The sequence below is a fragment of the Leuciscus leuciscus genome (assembly GCF_965113295.1).
Source record: "Leuciscus leuciscus genome assembly, chromosome: 20".
In the NCBI taxonomy this organism is placed as follows: domain Eukaryota; kingdom Metazoa; phylum Chordata; class Actinopteri; order Cypriniformes; family Leuciscidae; genus Leuciscus; species Leuciscus leuciscus.
This window is the reverse complement of record NC_138744.1, coordinates 492340-513131: the sequence shown is the minus strand read 5'-3', so window position 1 is coordinate 513131 and position 20792 is coordinate 492340. Positions and strand designations below refer to the sequence as shown.

The following is a 20792-nucleotide window of genomic DNA, read 5'->3' as shown; positions in this document are numbered from 1 at the left end:
ACTGCCACGTATAAACATAACAAAACACAACATAAATAGTGCAGGCTTGGTCCTCTCTGGTCCTTCACTGTCGTCACTCCTCCTTTTATTCTTCTGGAGCTCCTCCATGAGACTCGAGGCTTCATTAACACTCGCGCCACCGGCCTCACTCCGTTCCCACAGCTCTCGGCCCCGCCCTGCTTGCCACATACTTTTGCATAATTCTCTGATGGACATTGATGAGTTACATCTATTTAGAATAGCTCTGTAAATATTTGATGACTGAGACTATCTCCTGCAGTTGACCCCTGCTAATCTCCTATATCTCTGATATTTAAGAGGTGGCGAAAGCCGAGTTAACCCCCTGAGGTCGGCGGTATCGCCGGCGATACCAACTTGCTTTTTTTTTATCAGTGTAAAAGAAACTCATAAATACTCTGTTGACTTTGATTTTCCATAGGAGTTTCATACATCAATCGATTCTGTTAAATGTGTATTATTTTTGTGTATACTCACAATAAAAACAAAGTGTTGTGCTTTTTGCCAAATAAAGAAAAATAAACACGAAGCGAGTTCTGCCTTCTCTCTGTCAGTTAAGTCCATTCTGAAACGCGTCCGAAAATTAACACTAACTCAGCGAATACTCAGTCAAACAGGCATACACACACACAGGCATGAAGCTTGAATTCACTTCTTTTAAATGAAGTAATTTATATAAAAAACAAATATTCTCATCTTGTGAAATCTGTATTAAAAGAGAGCGATTCCAGTCGAGCTCATTACAGCTCATTCAAAAATAATGTGACTCCGCCTACGGAGAGCGCGCGCTATTCAAACGCAAATGAATGAGGCCATCCACGCAAACCTGTGAACGCCCCCATATCAGCTCGAGAAAACACAAGTTTTTTCAGATCATTACTTGTTTACACCGTCTGGCAGCGCTGTGAGGAATACTAATAATGGAAAATGTCCCTCAGAAGTGCGGGTATATCGAGGAGCAAGGATCCGACTGAGCTGAGGAAAACTGTAGTAAGTTTTTTTCCTTCTCACGTGAATCGCGTTTCTGTTTTGTGAATGAATGAACGGCAGAGATGCGCGCTGTTTACCACAGCTCGCAAAAAGACAGTTTAAATTTAAATCGCGTGTGTGAATGAATGATGATGTTTTAGCAAACTGTATTGCTATACTGAAATGAGTAAAAATCGACTGAAATATGTTGAAATAAAATGTAGGCTATTTGTATAAGCAACGTATTAAACTGCAAATTAACATTTATATGCCCTAATATTTCATAAAAACAACGTTACAGTCACGCGAAATATGAAAGACAACATTTTGTTGACTATATTTGGGTACAGTTTTTACTGTAGAATATACTGCCACATCAAATAAGCTTTTGTTTAGCAATTTCTATATATATAAAATACTATTTTTGTCAAAAATAAAGTCATCAACTAAGATGTTAGCTGTTCCAATGTTGGCTATATTAAAACTAATGAATACATAGATAAAATGTAGGCCTATAATAATTTTTTTTACAAAGAAAGAGTACACTTGAAATATTGTTGAAATTGTAATTATTGTTGTAATTGTAACCTTTTTAATAAAATAGCAAAACATATTTACAAGATAGATGTAAGCAAAATCTTAAATGGTCAATATAAGTCTTCTTCTAAATATATATTTTGTCCTTGCATTGTGGCTCAGTCAGTGTCACACCTGAGTGAATGGCTAATTATGCAGAGTGGGTGGGACATTGTATTTTCAGGTGTAAACCACTCCTCGTTCACGCCCCCCTCGCATATTGGCTTTCCAAGCAAAACCTGTTTTACATCAATTTAAATCAATGTATAGTTTTATGTGAACGATAAAGCAAGACTATTTTCACATAAGTTTGAAGCCAGAACTCGAAGGAACAACATCCATTAGTCAAAAGTCTTATTGACACATATTTATTATGAGTTTTGTGGTCATATTTCAGCAACTTTCATTTTTATTTTTTTCAATAACCACGCATAAACATTATTCTCTTAAAAATTTAAAAATATACATGCATGGTGATCACATATTTTGGTAGCCCTGTTTGTGCTATATAGAGTGAATTTACACCTTTGCCATTAACATGTTTATAAATAACTGAAAAAAGCACTAATGTCAGAGCATGTCAGAACACCTCCAGGGCCCAGAAAACCGCTCAGACTCCAGAGGGTTAAACGTAGGCAGATTGCACAGAAAGAAGTTTAAAGGTTTATTCCATCCACTCTGATCTCGCTGAAAACTGTAAAAGCCATTCAGTAACGTAAAATGGCAAATATGGCATATATTCTCTGTACCAAATGTGTGTGTTCAGGCAGCAGTGAGATGCTCATCATCCCCAGGCAGACACGTCTGCTTCTAAACACTAGCTCAGACAATGACATTTGAATGTATCGTTCCTCAAACTCTGGAAATCAGAGTCTTTTTACATCTGTGCTGTCTCTCATCCTCCTGTCACTCAGCACTGCAGTAAGAGCGGCTGGGGATGCAGTGGGAAAATAGGCGACACCTAGAACTCTATTCATGTCATACAGTAAAGAAAAAGGGGCAGTTTTTCATGTCCTCTCCATTGCAACAACCATCAATTTAGCTCTGTGGTGGCCGGATACAGGCCTGCCGGCCCAGCTGTGTTTGACACAGTTTATCTGCTCTACTGAAGCATATCATTTTTTTATTATTAACCTCACACTCCAAAAGAAAGTGTCTTTTCACAATAAAGATGTGAAAATACAGTGCAGCCGAGTTCGAAGCCAAGCGATCAGGCTCTTTGCCATTACTCTCGTCTCTCTGTTCCTTCATGACTTCTGTGAAGTCACCATCCAAAAACAAAAACAAAACAAATCTAGATGACACAACTCTGTTCAATATCTTCATTCCACACACTTCAGTGCTATTACGACTGCCTGTCCAATAAATTAAACCCATTTACTGATCTGTAGTATGTATGTAGATTGATGCTTATATAATTTAATTTCACACAAATTTAATTTGAGATTATGTACTCAGTCACCAAGGATGGCTGCCAGGGGAGAGAAATAAAATAGGATTATAATGGATTTGAATTCTACATTACAGCGGGAATCAGGCAAAGATCAGGGTTCTCATGTATACAGTACATTGCATATTCAGAAACAGTTTATATAAAAAAAAAAAAAAGAAAGTGTACACCATTTCTCATGCACACATCCAAATTTATAGTTGTAAATTTGTCAAGAAAACATCCAGGTTATATGTAACCCTAGTTCCCTGAGTGTGAAGTAGATGCAGTGTAATGCAGTCTGAAACCCTTTAGAATCAGCGTCTCATTTCCACTTTTTGACCTATACGTTTCCAATTCCAATTCCAATGTATTTATAAAGCACACAATGAAACAACAATGTTAAAAATGCTAACATAAAAAAATATATATTTTTAAACTTCTACAGACTGCAATGTTTCCATACAGGTCACAATGAAGTCCACATGTGTATTTGAATTTATCAAACAAACACATCTCTTAATAGGGCAGACTTTCTTCAGCTGATCAGAAGGGGCAATAGTAAAAAGAATGTGATTATTGTGAGGACGTGAGGAGACGACTCCACGCCTGTGAGGAGACGACTCGACGCCCGTGAGGAGACGACCGACGCCCGTGAGGAGACGACTCCACGCCCGTGAGGAGACGACCCCACGCCTGTGAAGAGACGACTCGACGCCGGCGATATGTTATGCCCTAAATTGATACATGATTAACTAACTGTATTTTTCTATGTACATTCCTGAAATGCACTTTCTGTAAAGCTGCTTTGAGACAATATGTATTGTGAAAAGCGCTATACAAATAAATTTGATTTGATTTGATTTGATTATTATCAGCTACTCTGACTAATAAACCAAGTGACATAATCAAGTCCAGTGTGTGACCATGAATATGTGTAGAACCATTAACCAATTACTAAAGACCAAAGGAGTCAATGCGATTGAGAACATCTTTTGACAAAGGGCTTGTCAGTCAACATACATGTATATTAAATTCCCCCAACATTAATATTTTGACATATTTTCAAGCCAATATCCCCAAGAAATAAATGGACAGCTTAGAGATAAAGTAGGGTGACCATATTCCAGGACATGTCCGGCCGGGATTTCGAGATCGCCCAAAATATCCGGGATACGGCTTTTGCTTTCTCGTCGCCATTCTTTTTGTTTACATGCACACCTTTTGATTCAGTAGGACTGAATTAATTCCGATTGGTGAATCTAAATGTAGTGTTTACATGAACGCTAAACAAGTGATCGGTTGATGTGCGTTCTAGCATTGCTAAGAAAATTCCTGTGTTTTCGTCTCGATCGGGATCCGTGTGAAGCAGAATGCATGACCTGCAAAGCTGGCACGTACGTGTCAGTGTCAAATAATGTAATAATGTAAACATAATGAATGGTGACTGTAGAAAGCAAAAACCGAATCCCGGGCATTTTGGGCGATCTCGAAATCCTGGCCAGATATGTCCTGGTTAAACAGGACGTATGGTCACCCTAGATAAAGCCCTTATTAGCTTTCGGTGGTCGATAAATAACAGCACATAGCACAACACATACAGCTGTATTTCAAAATATTGAAGTTCAAGGCTTGAAAAAAGATTTAACCTGAGCAAGGTGCAAGTAAAAATTTAAGCTAGTCCTCCTCCCCTTTCAGTATCCCATGGAGAATTAAAAACGGTAAAAGTACTAGGACCAAGTTCTCCAAGAGCATACCACCAATGGTAGGTCAGGTCTTTGAGATAAATAAAAAGTCGAAATTCAAAGCCCTTGTGAACTCCTTTAAAATAAAGGTCTTATTTTTCAAAGAACGTACATTTACCAAGGCCAACCTGGTTGCTGTTTTATGGTCCTCCAAAATGGCATCATGACACCGCTGAAAGCCAAACGGTACAGGGCGAAGATTCTGCAAGTTTACTCCAATCCAGTGGAGATGCAGTGGATCTCATAACAGCGCATCCACTGGTCGCAGCAATCCTAGGAGAGAGACTATGTAAGCTTTTAGTTTCACCAGTTTTCCTCCTCGCTTTCCACGGCAGTGGCGTTTCTTCGGCAAAGGGGTCCTGGGCTCATGTTGCAGCCATGTTGGAATAAGTAGCGGCGGTGCCGTAGCAAAGGGCCAATACTCAGTCCGTGTTGCAAGACAATAGTTGCACACTAGACAAAACTAATCAAATCCATGCAAAGATTGATAAACCCTGTGCAGCAAGAGCCAAACCTTCATCCAGGTTATAAAATCTGACAAAAGTATGCAGAGAAGACCAACTTTCCACCATACAAACGTCTTGCAAAGAGGCCCTTTTACCATGGGCTTACATAGATGCCACACTCGGAGTAGAATGTGCCGAATACCCAGAGGCAAAGGCAAACCATGCGCCCCACAGGCTCCTGAAATCATACTGGACAGCTGTTGAGAAATTCTCTGCTTAGCAACTGTAGTTCATCTGTTAGAACCTCCAAAACATCAAGACGATGGTCAAACATATGCCATTGACCTGTACAGTAAGCATAAGTCTTTAAGGTCCTAACTGGATCCTAACCTGTCTTTCTCATTCCTCCAACTTAAATGGGGGAGGATTCCCCCTCAAGAGGGTCTTGAGGACCCTCTTGAGGATTCAGATTTCATGGATTTCATCCACAGCTGAAAGGCTCTCACATGCAGCACGATCAGGGTAATACTGCAACCATCCTATGCCTGACCATGATCATCTGTACACACTGCCATAGTGATCACAATTTCAGCTGATGCCAGACACACACACATTCACACAAAGTCCAACTCTAGAACCAAAAAACTTGTCTGCTGCTGTGACAACAGAACACTCTTATCCCAGTTCACACACAGCCCCAAGTCTTTCAAAAGCTTGAGGACAAAATCCTGATGCTGTGCTGCCAGACACTCCGAGTGGGCCAGCCAATCGATAAGATAAATCATGATGTGAATATTCTGAAGCCTTAACATTATCAGAGCCACACTACGAAAAAGTCTGAGGAGCCAGGGACAACCTGAACAGGAGGACGCAGAACTGATACACCACAAAGCGAAGTGAAGAAAACACCTGTGAAAACACCCAATCATCTTGCAGTTGTGACATTTTATACTTCTGTGTCAATTTTCTGAAGGGTTGTAAAATTCTTGCTGTCCTTCTTGAGCATTAGAAAATAGAGGCTGTAAAACCCCGAGGAACCTCTTCTATTGCCTTTTTTCCAAAACAGAATACATTTCTTGAATTATAAGGGGCTTTTCTGAACAGAAACTACTGTGCGAATTTGAAACTCTGAAATGCCCATCTGAACCGGATGACAACCATGTTTTATAGTGTGATACGTCATCATAAAGAGGGCAAACTGGGGAGTGAAGGAAACATTTCAATGGTCCATGGTCATCCACTGAATGGGAACTTGCCGCCGAGCTGGCACACAAGGCTCTCTTTTGCTGCCCAAGTGGTTGCTTGGCAGAAACGGACTTCTCTAAATGTCTACATGTGTGTGTTCACTGAGGTGGCTGTGAACAAGGTCTTTAGTCCTGAGGGGAGCCAAGCTCAAACCCACTCCTTTACAAGCCTCTCTGGTGGGACAATGAAAAGAAGAAACTCAAAAGCATTCACCATAAAGTCCTGATTGAGACACAAACACTGTCAAGAGACAGGCTTAAATCTTGGTTAACGTGATGCCCAAATGGCGTTTCACAGCAACCATTCCTTACATACTGCATCTCTCTGAGCATGTGATGTGCTTGGTAGTCCTTTGCTGCAAGTCTGATGCTCTGCACAGCTCACAAACAGCCTCTGCATCCAATGGAGCAGCGTCGTCCAAGTCTCTCATAAAGTGTGCTTGTTAGGCTTGGAAGACGTGCCAGGGTGTGCGGGCTGACACTGCATGACCAGAAGCCGTGTACGCATGTAGATCCAGGGAGAACAGAATCGATGCAAACTTCATTAAACATGAGACAAATTCAAAGTAAAGGAGCTCTAAAAAGACAATAGTATCATTATTTAGCTCAAGTCAGTTCAATGTTGATTCAGTTCAGTTCAATAACACTGACACTGTGTGACCAGAAACCATGTGCGCATGTAGATCAGGGACGAAAGGAAGCATGCAAGGTGTGGTCATGTAGTTGCTCGCCAAGAAAAAGACATCTAGGATGAACTAGCGGTCCTCAGACTGGGACTCATCTGGTCATTTGAGGTGCAGTTTTTCCACCAATGGGGTGTGTGCAAGGAGGAAGACATTTCCTAAATGTCATTTGCCACTACAAACTAGAGGAAACGACTTGAAAAAAGAAGTTGCTAGACAAATACGCTGAGACTATCATGCATTGAAGAAAATAAAAAATCGAAAATGCATGAAGCTAAAATAAAATGTTTTGTTGTTAAAACCTGAGGCTCTGTTATTTCTTTTGATGTATTATTTTCTTTTTGATATTATTTTCACTGTTAAAAAAAAAAGTGAAGTGAAGGCGGAGTATGACAACGCATACTTGGAATTTGTCCTCAGCATTTAACCCATCCAAGTTAGTGCACACAAATTAGGAGTAGTGAGAAGTGAACACACACACACACACGGAGCAGTGGACAGCCATTGACTGCGGCGCACGGGGAAGGAAGGGGGTTAGCCTTGATCAAGGACACCTCAGTCATTGAGAATCAAACCCGATGACCTCCGGGTGGACCAGTCTGACTCTCTAACCATTGGAAAGTTAACCATGGAAGTTGTGTTATTATGATGAAAAATGCTGGTGCTGGCTGGCAACTTTTTTTGAAAACACTGGCAAGGAATTGGTGACTTTTTAAACCCCAACTAAGCAAGAAAAGAGGCGACAGTGGCAAGAAACCCAAACTCCATCAGGTGGCAGAAAAGGAGAAGAATCCTTAGGAGAAACCAGGCTCAGTCGGGGACCAGTTCTCCTCTGGACCGGCTCTCTCTAATCACTGGAAATCTACTGGATTCTCATTCCGAAGACTCAGATGTTAATTCAGCAATCCGCTGACATCATCAGTCTCCACACCTGCAAACTTTTGGAATTAAACACACATAAAGTTTTATGAATGAGGCCCTATAACATGTCTTCCTCTGTGCTCGCTCTATGTTGTGGTGAGACATCTCTCTAGTCAGCACTGGCATAATGTGCAGTTTGTGTTCCTTCTGCCACACTCTGTCCATCCTGTTCCCAATATGCACCAGTTGAAGCAGTGTAATAACTGGAATTAAGCTCTTGCTGATGATTCTGATGTGCTGCACGAAATGTCAGCCAAACCCAAAGCCTCCACACCATAATCTTCCACAACAGCTTCTTCATCTGACGCCACCTTCATTTCACATTCGTCACTGTTTATCACACATGTGCAAAACGCCGCACGTGTGAATATTCTCTAAATGTGTCAGTACAATAATTCTGCCATACTGTACTAATGTTGCCAGCCAGTGTCAGCATTTTTGATCAATTTCAACAACTCTCATGGCCCCTAGAATGTTTTGTTGTATGAATATCTGAATATAATATATGTTCAAAGAAAAAATAGAGCCTCTGCTTTTGAACAAACAAACATTTTTAACAAAAAGCTGAGAAAATCACATTTTTGTCAAGGACTTTGTCCGGATCGGATTCAGAACAGCGATCCAAACAGTCCTAAATGTCTTTGTGGGTTCGACATTTCATCCGGTAACATTAGGCAGCTTTGATTTATATGCTATTGTTACGATCTACTATAGGGACATGGGCAAAAGGGAAAATCCAAGGATAGGCAGAGATCAAAACCAAGAACACGGGAATAACAGACAGAACGCTCAGAATTGCAGTACAAACACTAAACAAGACTTTGCAGGGAATGACAGAAAGAACCAGGCTTATATAGGGTGAGCAAACATGAAGATGAGACACAGATGAAAACAATGAGTGCTGATGAGTCCAGGCAGAGAACTATGGGAGATGTAGTTTGTGAGGGAATGACAATAGTCTGATGTGGAGCGCCCTCTGGTGGCTCTCCAGGGCACTCCAGCTGATGATCGTAACAGCTGTTGGATGATCCCGTTTGTTTACTTGTGCGTAAGCAATCTTCATTCGCTTGTTTTTGCTTCTTCTGCGCTTGCTTTGGATCCGGAGATGCTGTACTCTGTCAGAAGATGCGTAATAGCTCCTGTTCCACATTGTCCTGCAAAATAACCCGGTGGTCACTGTATCCATAAGGTACCTTTTAAGTGTCTTTTGCTTTATCTTATGTTTTATGTGTTTTACACAGGTCTTATTTGCTACTGGGAAATAATTGGGAATTGTGATAACGGCGCATCTTTTCTGGCATGGTGGAAAATAAACAGCTGTAAATAAACTTCAGGCCCTCTTCAGCCAGTGGAACATGGGGGAAACGGGAGGTAGAGGTCATAAACTGACGGAGAACGATCTCTTGAGTCATTCACAGCTGGTTCTCTTCATCTCCATACAGCCACAGATCCACCACACACGCAACCTCTTTAAACAGTTCAACAGAGCTTTCACAATTTCCCCTGTTTAGGTGAAAATAAAGGAATATGATGATGATGTTAACAATGATATTCTTTGTTATAATTGTTTGTTATTATGGCAGGAATAACAATCTCAACAAATACTAAACAAATACTGGAATGTCCAATATTTGTGTAAATCTCTGACAAAACGTTTACAAGGGAAAACAAAACAAAAGCAGCACAAAAATAAGCTGTAACTGAAGGCACATCAGACCATGCCACATTACCGTCCTCTCTGACTCACCTCTGACTCACTTCCAGTGATATTTGCTGTGACACCTAATGTCCTAAACTATCTGGGATCAGTGAGGGGTTTTCTTTTTGAAGGAATTCATACTTTTATTCAACAACGATGCATTAAATGAATCAAAATTGACAGCAAAGACATTTATCAAATAAATGCTATGTTGCCACATATACATATTCTTCAAAAAAATATGCAAATCGACATTAAATTAAAATGATCAGATTTCTATAGAAAAATTTACTAAAGTACAAGTATTGCTACTTAAGTAATAATTTACTTGAATACAAGTAGAAGTACTGAAAAATAATATGACTCAAGTAAGAGTAAATAAGTAGTTTGCTTAAAAACTACTCAAGTAACTACGTTACAAAGTACTTTAGTATTATTTTTCTACCCAAAATAGGGTGATGATAGCGATATAATAGCGATAGTGCTAAACACTCTCATGTCATCTGTTTCATTAATACTGAAGCCCAGTACTGATTCATCCCTCGCGCAGAAAGTCCACAAGTGAGACTCATAGAAGTATTAAACTTATGATGTTTCAGGAAATGCCTTATGGATATAATAACATGCAAATAGAGACGTTTTGACTGATAAAACATGAAGACAAACACATGATAGCGATAATATATCTGTGTTCATCAAGCTATCTCAGGTATTTTCATAAGAATGATGTATGTCTTTAAAGGGATAGTTCACCCAAGAATGAAAATTAGCCCATGATTTACTCTCCCTCAAGTCATCCTAGGTGTATATGACTCTTCTTTCAGACGAATACAATCAGAGTTATATTAATGATAAAATGTCCTGGCTCTTCCAAGCTTTATAATGGCAGTGAATGGCTGGAGAAAATTTTTGAAGCCCAAAAAAGTGCATCCATCCATGATAAAAGTGCTCCACTTTTACTCCAGCGGGTTAATAAAGGCCTTCTGAAGTGAAGCCTTTGAAGTTTGTGTAAGAAAAATACCCACCAATGACCCACCAAGGGGGAGACACACCGGACAGTGACGGCAGAGCAGACTCTGCCAAGGGAAGACACGGGCTCACCGCAGGGAGCTGGTCGTGGAAGAATACACATATGGGATCGCCGCAGGGATCACCACATATGGAACCCAGCCTAGCACAAGTTACACAAGCATACGAGCACTAGGCCTGGCTCGGACGCAACGACGCTCCAAACCAATCTTGGGGACGGATGCATTTGAAAATGCGTTTCTGCGTAAGCATCTTGAACGGTAGCCTGTGAAGGGACCGGTTCAGGACGCGCAGGTCCAAGATTGGTCGTAACCCACCACCTTTCTTGGGTACAATGAAGTACGGGCTGTAGAAGCCAGCTGGAGGGACCGGCTCGATCGCATCCTTCGCCAGTAGGACTGCGATCTCTGACCTGAGCACCGGGGCATTGTCCGCCAAAACACGGGTGAACAGAATGCCCTTGAACGCAGGGGGGCGCCGGGCGAACTGAATCGCATAGCCGAGTCTGATGGTACGGATGAGCCAGCGAGACGGGCTGGGAAGCATTAACCAGGCTCCCAGAGACCGAGCAAGCGGGACCAACGGCACCACAGACGTACCCGGGGTGGGGCAGCGCGGCGGAATGCAGGGACCCGACTCGGACAGCACAGCGGCCCGAAGTGGGGTCTGAGTGTGTGGTGCAGCACATACCTGCTTCCGTCGAAGGGCAGAGTGAGTGTGCGGAGGCGTCAGTGCGTCCAGTACACAGCCACTGCTGCCTGCTGGCGATGAAAGAGGGGCTCGGGAGTGACAAGGCATGGCGGCGTCGTCGACTGCCAAGCGCGCCCTCTTGGGGCCCGGAGGTTTCAGAAATTGCTCTTTTATTGAAATTGTGGGTACCAGAACAAAAAGAAACAAAAAGAAACAAAAACAAAGCGGAACAAAAACAAAGCGAAACAGGCGGAACAAAAAGAAAAGGAAACAAAAGATTCTCCGCCCGGCCCTCCACCGGGGGAAGGAGTGGCGCCTTCGCCATCTCCTGAAGAGCAACTTGATCCACCTCTGGGCCGCCCGTCTCAGGGTCGTTTGCACCGTCGCTTGCCTCCTGGTTTGGCAGCGGCCTGGACGGGCGGGGTCGGCTTCCTGCGGCTTGCTCCACGCTGAGGCCTGGATGATGGCTGCTGCTGCTGGGGCTTAGCGGGAGCGGAGGACGCCGCAGAAGGCCGACCACGGCGATGAGTAGACGGAGGGTCTGCGGCCGGCGGACGGGTGGGAGCAGCAGGGGTCCGCCGGGGCAGGATGTGCCGGATGGCCTCCGTCTGCTTCTGTGCGGCCGAGAACTGTTGGGCAAAGCTCTCGACCGCGTCGCCGAACAACCCAACCTGGGAAAGAGGGGCATCCAGGAACCGATATTTATCGGTGTCCCTCATATCCGCCAGGTTGAGCCAAAGGTGGCGTTCCTGGACCACCAGAGTGGACATCGCCTGACCAACCGAACGTGCGGTTTCCTTCGTCGCCCGGAGGGCGAGGTCGGTTGCCACACGGAGCTCCCGGAGGAGCTCTGGGTCAGAACCACCCTCGTTCATGTCCATGAGCGCCTGGGCCTGGTGGACCTGCAAGAGCGCCATGGCATGGAGGGCGGAAGCAGCCTGTCCACAGGCCTTATAAGCCTTCGCCGTTAGACCGGACGAAAACTTACAGGCCTTGGACGGGAGGCGTGGATTACCCCGCCAAGAGGAAGCGGACGCCGGACACAGCTGCATCGCGACGGCCCGCTCCACTGGGGGGATATCCACATACCCCTTAGCTGCCCCGCCGTCGAGGGTGGCGAGGGGTGAGGAGCCACTAGAACGGCTTCGGGCACTATACGGTGCCTTCCACGTCCTAGAAAGCTCCTCATGCACTTCCGGAAAGAAAGGTACCGGGGCGGCGCACTGAGAACCAGCACGGCCCGCCCCGAGAAACCAATCGTCCAACCGAGAAGGTTCGGGACGTGGTGGAGGATTCCACGCAAGCCCGACCTTCTCGGCGGCCCGGGAAAGCATAGCAGTCCATTCTGGATCCGGCTCGGACAACGCTACACACCCCGAGGGGGGCAACGCAGCCGAGTCGTCATTTCCAGAGGACAGCTCCCCCTCCGATGCTGCGATCGACATCTGATCGTCAGCTGGAGCCCCAAAGGAAACGGTTGGCCGTTCCGGAGAAGGACCAAGACGTTCACTAAGGAGCCCCAATGGCGGCAGCGCTTGTGAGGCGTGAGGGGCCCGCGGAGGATGACTCGACGGGGAAGCCCTCACGGTAATCCTCAGATCACCCTGGTCATGCACTGAAGTAGGTCTATTCTGCGGGGCAGAATTCACGCGATTCACGCACGCCAACTTTCATTGGCTCGTTCTGTAGACACTCGAAGTTGATAGGGCTCCCTGAAGTGATCCCAATTACGTCGTCACGTCGACGTTACGTCGAACGTGAGCGACTGAAAGGGAACAACCCCTTTACATTGATGAGACCAGGCAAAGAACTGAACACAACACAGAGTATATACAGTATACACAACCACATGAGGGAACTAATGAGTTAATGAATGAACAACAGGTGAACTGAATCAAACTGACACATACTTGGAAACTAGGTCAATAGGCAAGGAAGGAACAGAAACAAAGAAAGAACAAAACATAATTCTGACACCACTAAGGGTACGTTTACACGACAATGATATACTTAAAACGGAGACGTTTTTCCTTTGAGTTTTCCACGTACAGACGACGCCATAGTCAAAACAATGTCCATTCACACGGATCCACGAAAAACAACTAAAAACGTGGTAGGCCAGTAGATGGTGATGAAACACTATAGACTGAACATGTAATACGCATGTGAACGACGTCCTCGTTTTTCAGAGATTTGCGTTTTTGTTGTTTACACGGAGACCGTTTTCAAAAACTTGTACTTTGAAACCGTTTTCAAAAGTTTGCATTTTCAGGCACCCAAAGCGCCGTTGTAGTGTAAATGAACGGCCAAAACGCATCATTGTTTTTATGTTTTTAGTTAAAAATCTGTGTTGTGTAAACAGCCCCTAATATTGATCTCTAAATTTGATCTCAACCAATAGAATGGTGTGTAAAATAAATTCATAAAGAAAAAAAACTATAAATAATAAATCAGCTCCATAGCGGATTCAAAGTGATCAAGGGCTTAGGGCGTTCCATTTAAACACATTTCAAGGGTTCTGCCAGTGGTGTTCACTCGTGCAACGCCAGCAATGACGCACATCCGTGTGAGCGAGCGAGACAGAGGGAAGTTAGCGAGGGAAGGATGTAAAAAAGTGCACTTTAACACAGCCCTGGTAATGCTGGCCTTTTACTCTAATAAATGTTGTCTGCAACACCTTTTTTTTCCACAAAGTTAAGTACAATAATTAACAATTTTTTGTGGTTTGAATTGATATGGTTTGCTTATGGATTTATGGACTTATGGACACTCCATAATTTACATGTAAACGTGCCTTATGTGTGTCTTCACAGGTATGTTTGGGCTTTCTTTTTATATTATTTTCTATTGTAATTTTCATGACCTATTGGCAGGTGTTTTTGCAATAAATCATTAATCTCACAAGATTTTGATACATTTCTCTAAAAGCAATGGTTAAATTTATAATTTATAAGTATAATAAAGTATAATATTTATAACATCTTTATATATTAATAAGAACATATATCTTCATATCTTCATTTAAATATTTAAAGGTTAATATACTGAGTATGACAATGGTCACCGAGATTTTGCCAGGTAAGACATGATCCTGGAACAACATTCCTGTTTGAAAATGTAGCCCTAACCTCTACACCTAACCCCTACACCTAACCCTATATCCATAAGTAATCCCTACAGTCAGAGGGAAATGATTGTGAACAACACTGATGTAGAAGCACCTAACCCTAGTTGTAAGCCTAAACTTGACATAAACTGTAAACTTGTCCCTCAAATCTGATTGGTTGATTATAATGTTGTTCCAGGATCAAGTAAGATGTTTATCCAGGAACATGTTGTACTTGGTGAAATCATGTTCACCATGAAACCGTAGGTAGGAGGGTCCTCTTAAAAATTTGCTTAGGGCCCACAAAATGCTCGGGCCATCCCTGTTAACTACCCATTCACTAACATCCACTCATGCCTTGTGAATGCATTATTTTGTCATGAGTTCACTTGAGGGGACACATCATAATTAACTCAGTTAATTACTTAGTAAATTCAGCTTAAGATTTAGTAAAAATGTGCTTATCACATACACATGTTCTAGTACACATAATATTGAGCCCAGTTAAGTGTGGAGGAACAGTATCATCACTGCCTGCATCTGGATAGAGAGTGAACTGTAAAGATATCAAGCAAACACAGACTTGGAATATATAGTCTAATGGACGACCTTTATCACGCTTTCACGGTGTAGTTTTTGGATCTTAACAGCCTCTGTCCTAAGAGCAGCCTGAACATTCTGCCAAACATCATATGCTACATGATTGTGGTGTATCTTTGGCAAGAAATGAGTAGAGGAGAAATCAGCAAAAGCCTCATTAGCCGGCTCATCGCAGCGGGCTCTTCTCTGTGTGTCAGTGTCAACTCAATACCCTTGGCATGTGTGCGGTTAACAGATGCCTTCTGCTGTCAGACAAACGCCTTCTTTAGATTTTACACACCACTGGTTACAGACGCATGTCGCTATGGAAACATTGTCCATCTCTACATCACACCAGAAATACGTTCCCTTGTCAAACTAATTATAGCATATTGCTTTTCTTGTCAAACAGAAGAGGGGTGGAAGTGCTTTGGTGTAATTATGGGGACACACTGTTTGTCGTTCTGTGTGGCGAAATTAAAGAGCACCGTGATGGACTTTGCATGTCAAAATATGTATTGATGAAAAGACCCATTCTGCAGTCATAGGGCCTGTGATGGAGGATTAATAAGGCCGGCCATGGCTGGGATGAGGACGAGAAGATATACATGAAGTATCAGTGCGCATCTAAAATGGTCATGTTAAAAGAAACTCTTTCCCCAGAGTCCCGTGCATCCTTCTTCTGCTGAAGATAAAGCTGTTATATGAATTCCATTTTAGATCTACTTCTCTTTATTTTCAAATTACAATTCTTCCTTTTCTCTCGTTTTTGGCTACAACAAGAATTGCACTGGAATTTAAAATCCATCTTAATAAGTGCAAACCACTGGTTAGTATGTGAATTATAATGTGTAACATTTAATACCAACAGCTCTTGTTCACTTATGTCCTAACACACTCTACACACATGCACATTTAAATTTAAAAGAAAACTTGTCTTTTCTGGGTAACTTTCTGGGTAACTTTTATTTATAATTACGTGCTTCAATTCATGCAGCATATATCAGAATCCGATAAAAGTGTTAGATGAGACACTTCAGAAGAAACATCATATGAATGTCATTTTATTCGACTATTTCACCAGTGTTTTAAGCAACTGAGATGTGGAAGACAGGCAGAGAGGGAAAGAGAGGAAGACAAAAATAAGAGAGAGATGTGCTGCAGGAGAATGAAACAGTGTGATTATACTCTAAAGCGAAAATTACTACCCATCAGAAAACTAAAGGCAGTTGACACTCTACAATAAGGCAAATAATTTCCAGTTGAAATCCCTGAAAATGTTAATATGAGGCTTGAAAATAGGAGTGAAGATCTCTGGGAAAGGAAGTGGCTAATAAGGTTTAATGATCCGTGTCAGGAAGCCACAGTATGGAGGGAAACACAGCTGCTTTCATTTTGTAAACTACTTGAAATACACCTCCATCTAGAGAATAGATGTCTGTGGCCCCAGGGCAAGTAGGGACGGTTTAGGCTGTGATCGACCTGGATAAACAGAAAATACATTAATATAATCTCACTATAATGACAGGTGCACATGAGTCTATGGGCTAAAGGAACTGAATTTATGTTCTCAGTTAGACGTTCTGGATATTGTTGAGCCCAGAGGAGATGATCAAGGATCAAGTGGGGCTGCCCCGCCACAAGAATCAATGGCAATCTTATTTCAAGCTAATATCTCCTCATGTTTTCCTATAGTGCCATAATGAATACGTATCACTGCTGCTATTGTATTTGATGGCTCAATGTAACTGATTTGTTGTTTGCTGTAATCCACAACATGACTGTCCTGATAAGTATCGCAACATTTCATTTTCTCTGTGTATTAAATTGCTCAAAGCATATAAGGCAGCAACACCTACATACCTAGACCCTGTACAGAGACACACACAGATACACACTACACACCCAGACCCTGTACAGAGACACACACAGATACACACTACACACCCAGACCCTGTACAGAGACACACACAGATACACACTACATACCCAGACCCTGTACAGAGACACACACAGATACACACTACATACCCTGACCCTGTACAGAGACACACACAGATACACACTACATACCCTGGCCCTGTACAGAGACACACACAGATACACACTACATACCCTGACCCTGTACAGAGACACACACAGATACACACTACATACCCAGACCCTGTACAGAGACACACACATATACACACTACATACCCAGACCCTGTACAGAGACACACACAGACACACACTGAACAGAACAGGCTGAGCAGCAGATGGCCACACAGTCTTTGATTGTGTTTCTGTGTGATAGAGTTTATTTGGCTATAGACCTTATTCACAGCAGCACCATCTTTAATTTTGATTTAATGTGTTTTTTAATTTTTCTTCTCACGAAACACTGCAAAAATATTTTTACAAGACATTTCAGTGGACAGAAAACTCCAGACAACGTGAGCTGTGGAAAATAATAAGTGATCTAGAAGCTTTATACAGCTTTTTTCTTTTTCTTACTCCGTACATTTGGAGATATAAATATGAGGACATATTTACTTCTGAGGCAAACTTTTAAGATTTAAAAAATATAATAATTTTTAGAAATGTGTCAAATTTTAGTGAAATAAATGCTTTAACCAAGCAAAAATCTTATTTTTATTACCATATTGGAAGAAGGTTTTGTTTGTTTTAAGCATAAATCTCATAAAATTCTGATACATTTCTCTGAAACATCATCTTACAGTGGATATAAAAACTGTACACACCCCTGCTGTTTTTTGTTGTAGTGTGGCTGTTATAGAAAATAGCACGTTGGATCCATAAGCAGTTTATGAGATTATTTAAACAAACAAGAGTCTAGGCAATGAACAAGATACTTCATAGAAGGGAAAAAGAGGAACTGGAACGCACACGATACATCCAAGTAGGACAACACCAGACAAAGATCATGAGAAACACTGGGTATTTATACACAGGGCATAACAAGCTAAACAAGGTAATGAGGGAGCGTGGTAAATTGAATTGGGAACACACAAGGGTAACCAAGGGAACTAACAAGAAACACCTGGGCAGACTAACCAACATGAAAAACTACAATGAACTACAAAACATGACACCAGACAGGAAAAAACAAAAGTCCTCACACAAGACAGGGGAACACAGGCTGGGATCATGACAGAACAACAACAGTCCAGGAGAGTGGTTGAACAGAAGCGGAACAGGGGGAGGGATGGATGGGCCAGGCCAGTGTGGTGGAACTGGAGACTCAGGAAGATGGAGTGAAGCGTGAGTACGCCAGAGTAGAGTAGACAGAGCCAGAGAGGTGGAGGATCTGGAGTCTCAGGAGGATGGAGTGGAGCGTGAGTACCCCAGAGTAGAGTAGACAGAGCCAGTGTGGTGGAACTGGAGTCTCAGGAGGATGGAGTGAAGTGTGAGTACCCCAGAGTAGAGTAGACAGAGCCAGAGAGGTGGAGGATCTGGAGTCTCAGGAGGATGGAGTGGAGCGTGAGTACCCCAGAGTAGAGTAGACAGAGCCAGAGAGGTGGTGGATCTGGAGTCTCAGGAGGATGGAGTGGAGCGTGAGTACCCCAGAGTAGAGTAGACAGAGCCAGAGAGGTGGTGGATCTGGAGTCTCAGGAGGATGGAGTGGAGCGTGAGTACCCCAGAGTAGAGTAGACAGAGCCAGAGAGGTGGTGGAACTGGAGTCTCAGGAGGATGGGGTGAAGCGTGAGTACGCCAGAGTAGAGTAGACAGAGCCAGTGTGGTGGAACTGGAGTCTCAGGAGGATGGAGTGGAGCATGAGTACCTCAGAGTAGAGTAGACAGAGCCAGAGAGGTGGAGGATCTGGAGACTCAGGAGGATGGAGTGGAGCGTGAGTACCCCAGAGTAAAGTAGACAGAGACAGAGAGGTGGTGGATCTGGAGTCTCAGGAGGATGGAGTGGAGCATGAGTACCCCAGAGTAGAGTAGACAGAGCCAGAGAGGTGGTGGAACTGGAGTCTCAGGAGGATGGAGTGGAGCATGAGTACCCCAGAGTAGAGTAGACAGAGCCAGAGAGGTGGAGGATCTGGAGACTCAGGAGGATGGAGTGGAGCATGAGTACCCAAGAGTAGAGTAGACAGAGACAGAGAGGTGGTGGATCTGGAGTCTCAGGAGGATGGAGTGGAGCATGAGTACCCCAGAGTAGAGTAGACAGAGCCAGAGAGGTGGTGGAACTGGAGTCTCAGGAGGATGGAGTGGAGCATGAGTACCCCAGAGTAGAGTGGATAGAGCCAGAGAGGTGGTGGAACTGGAGTCTCAGGAGGATGGAGTGGAGCGTGAGTACCCCAGAGTAGAGTAGACAGAGACAGAGAGGTGGTGGATCTGGAGTCTCAAGAGGATGGAGTGGAGCATGAGTACCCCAGAGTAGAGTAGACAGAGAGGTGGAGGATCTGGAGTCTCAGGAGGATGGAGTGAAGCGTGAGTACCCCAGAGTAGAGTAGACAGAGCCAGAGAGGTGGAGGATCTGGAGTCTCAGGAGGATGGAGTGAAGCGTGAGTACCCCAGAGTAGAGTAGACAGAGCCAGAGAGGTGGAGGATCTGGAGTCTCAGGAGGATGGAGTGGAGCGTCAGTACCCCAGAGTAGAGTAGACAGAGCCAGAGAGGTGGTGGATCTGGAGTCTCAGGAGGATGGAGTGGAGCGTGAGTACCCCAGAGTAGAGTAGACAGAGCCAGAGAGGTGGTGGAACTGGAGTCTCAGGAGGATGGGGTGAAGCGTGAGTACGCCAGAGTAGAGTAGACAGAGCCAGTGTGGTGGAACTGGAGTCTCAGGAGGATGGAGTGGAGCATGAGTACCTCAGAGTACAGTAGACAGAGCCAGAGAGGTGGAGGATCTGGAGACTCAGGAGGATGGAGTGGAGCGTGAGTACCCCAGAGTAAAGTAGACAGAGACAGAGAGGTGGTGTATCTGGAGTCTCAGGAGGATGGAGTGGAGCATGAGTACCCCAGAGTAGAGTAGACAGAGCCAGAGAGGTGGTGGAACTGGAGTCTCAGGAGGATGGAGTGGAGCATGAGTACCCCAGAGTAGAGTAGACAGAGCCAGAGAGGTGGAGGATCTGGAGACTCAGGAGGATGGAGTGGAGCATGAGTACCCCAGAGTAGAGTAGACAGAGACAGAGAGGTGGTGGATCTGGAGTCTCAGGAGGATGGAGTGGAGCATGAGTACCCCAGCGTAGAGTAGACAGAGCCAGAGAGGTGGTGGAACTGGAGTCTCAGGAGGATGGAGTGGAGCATGAGTACCCCAGAGTAGAGTAGACTGAGCCAGAGAGGTGGTGGAACTGGAGTCTCAGGAGGATGGAGTGGAGCGTGAGTACCCCAGAGTAGAGTAGACAGAGCCAGAGAGGTGGTGGATCTGGAGTCTCAAGAGGATGGAGTGGAGCATGAGTACCCCAGAGTAGAGTAGACAGAGCCAGAGAGGTGGTGGAACTGGAGTCTCAGGAGGATGGAGTGGAGCATGAGTACCCCAGAGTAGAGTAGACAGAGCCAGAGAGGTGGAGGATCTGGAGTCTCAGGAGGATGGAGTGGAGCGTGAGTACCCCAGAGTAGAGTAGACAGAGCCAGAGAGGTGGATGATCTGGAGGCTCAGGAGGATGGAGTGAAGCGTGAGTACCCCAGAGTAGAGTAGACAGAGCCAGAGAGGTGG

The 20792-nt window shown here is 43.9% G+C and overlaps 1 protein-coding gene and 1 long non-coding RNA gene across 2 annotated transcripts in view; both read right to left on the bottom strand.

The window, feature by feature from the left end:
• Positions 1 to 20792, bottom strand: part of LOC309484529 — a 349759-nt gene that overhangs the window by 156934 nt on the left and 172033 nt on the right. The window lies entirely within an intron of this gene.
• On the bottom strand, positions 11099 to 13085 carry LOC309483946 (uncharacterized protein). Its single transcript, XM_082150047.1, has 2 exons — positions 11687 to 13085; positions 11099 to 11616 (listed from the first exon to the last, which is right to left on the bottom strand). The coding sequence occupies exon 1, from the start codon at positions 12892 to 12894 to the stop codon at positions 11815 to 11817; it is 1080 nt and encodes a 359-aa protein (XP_082006173.1). The 5' UTR covers positions 12895 to 13085; the 3' UTR covers positions 11099 to 11616; positions 11687 to 11814.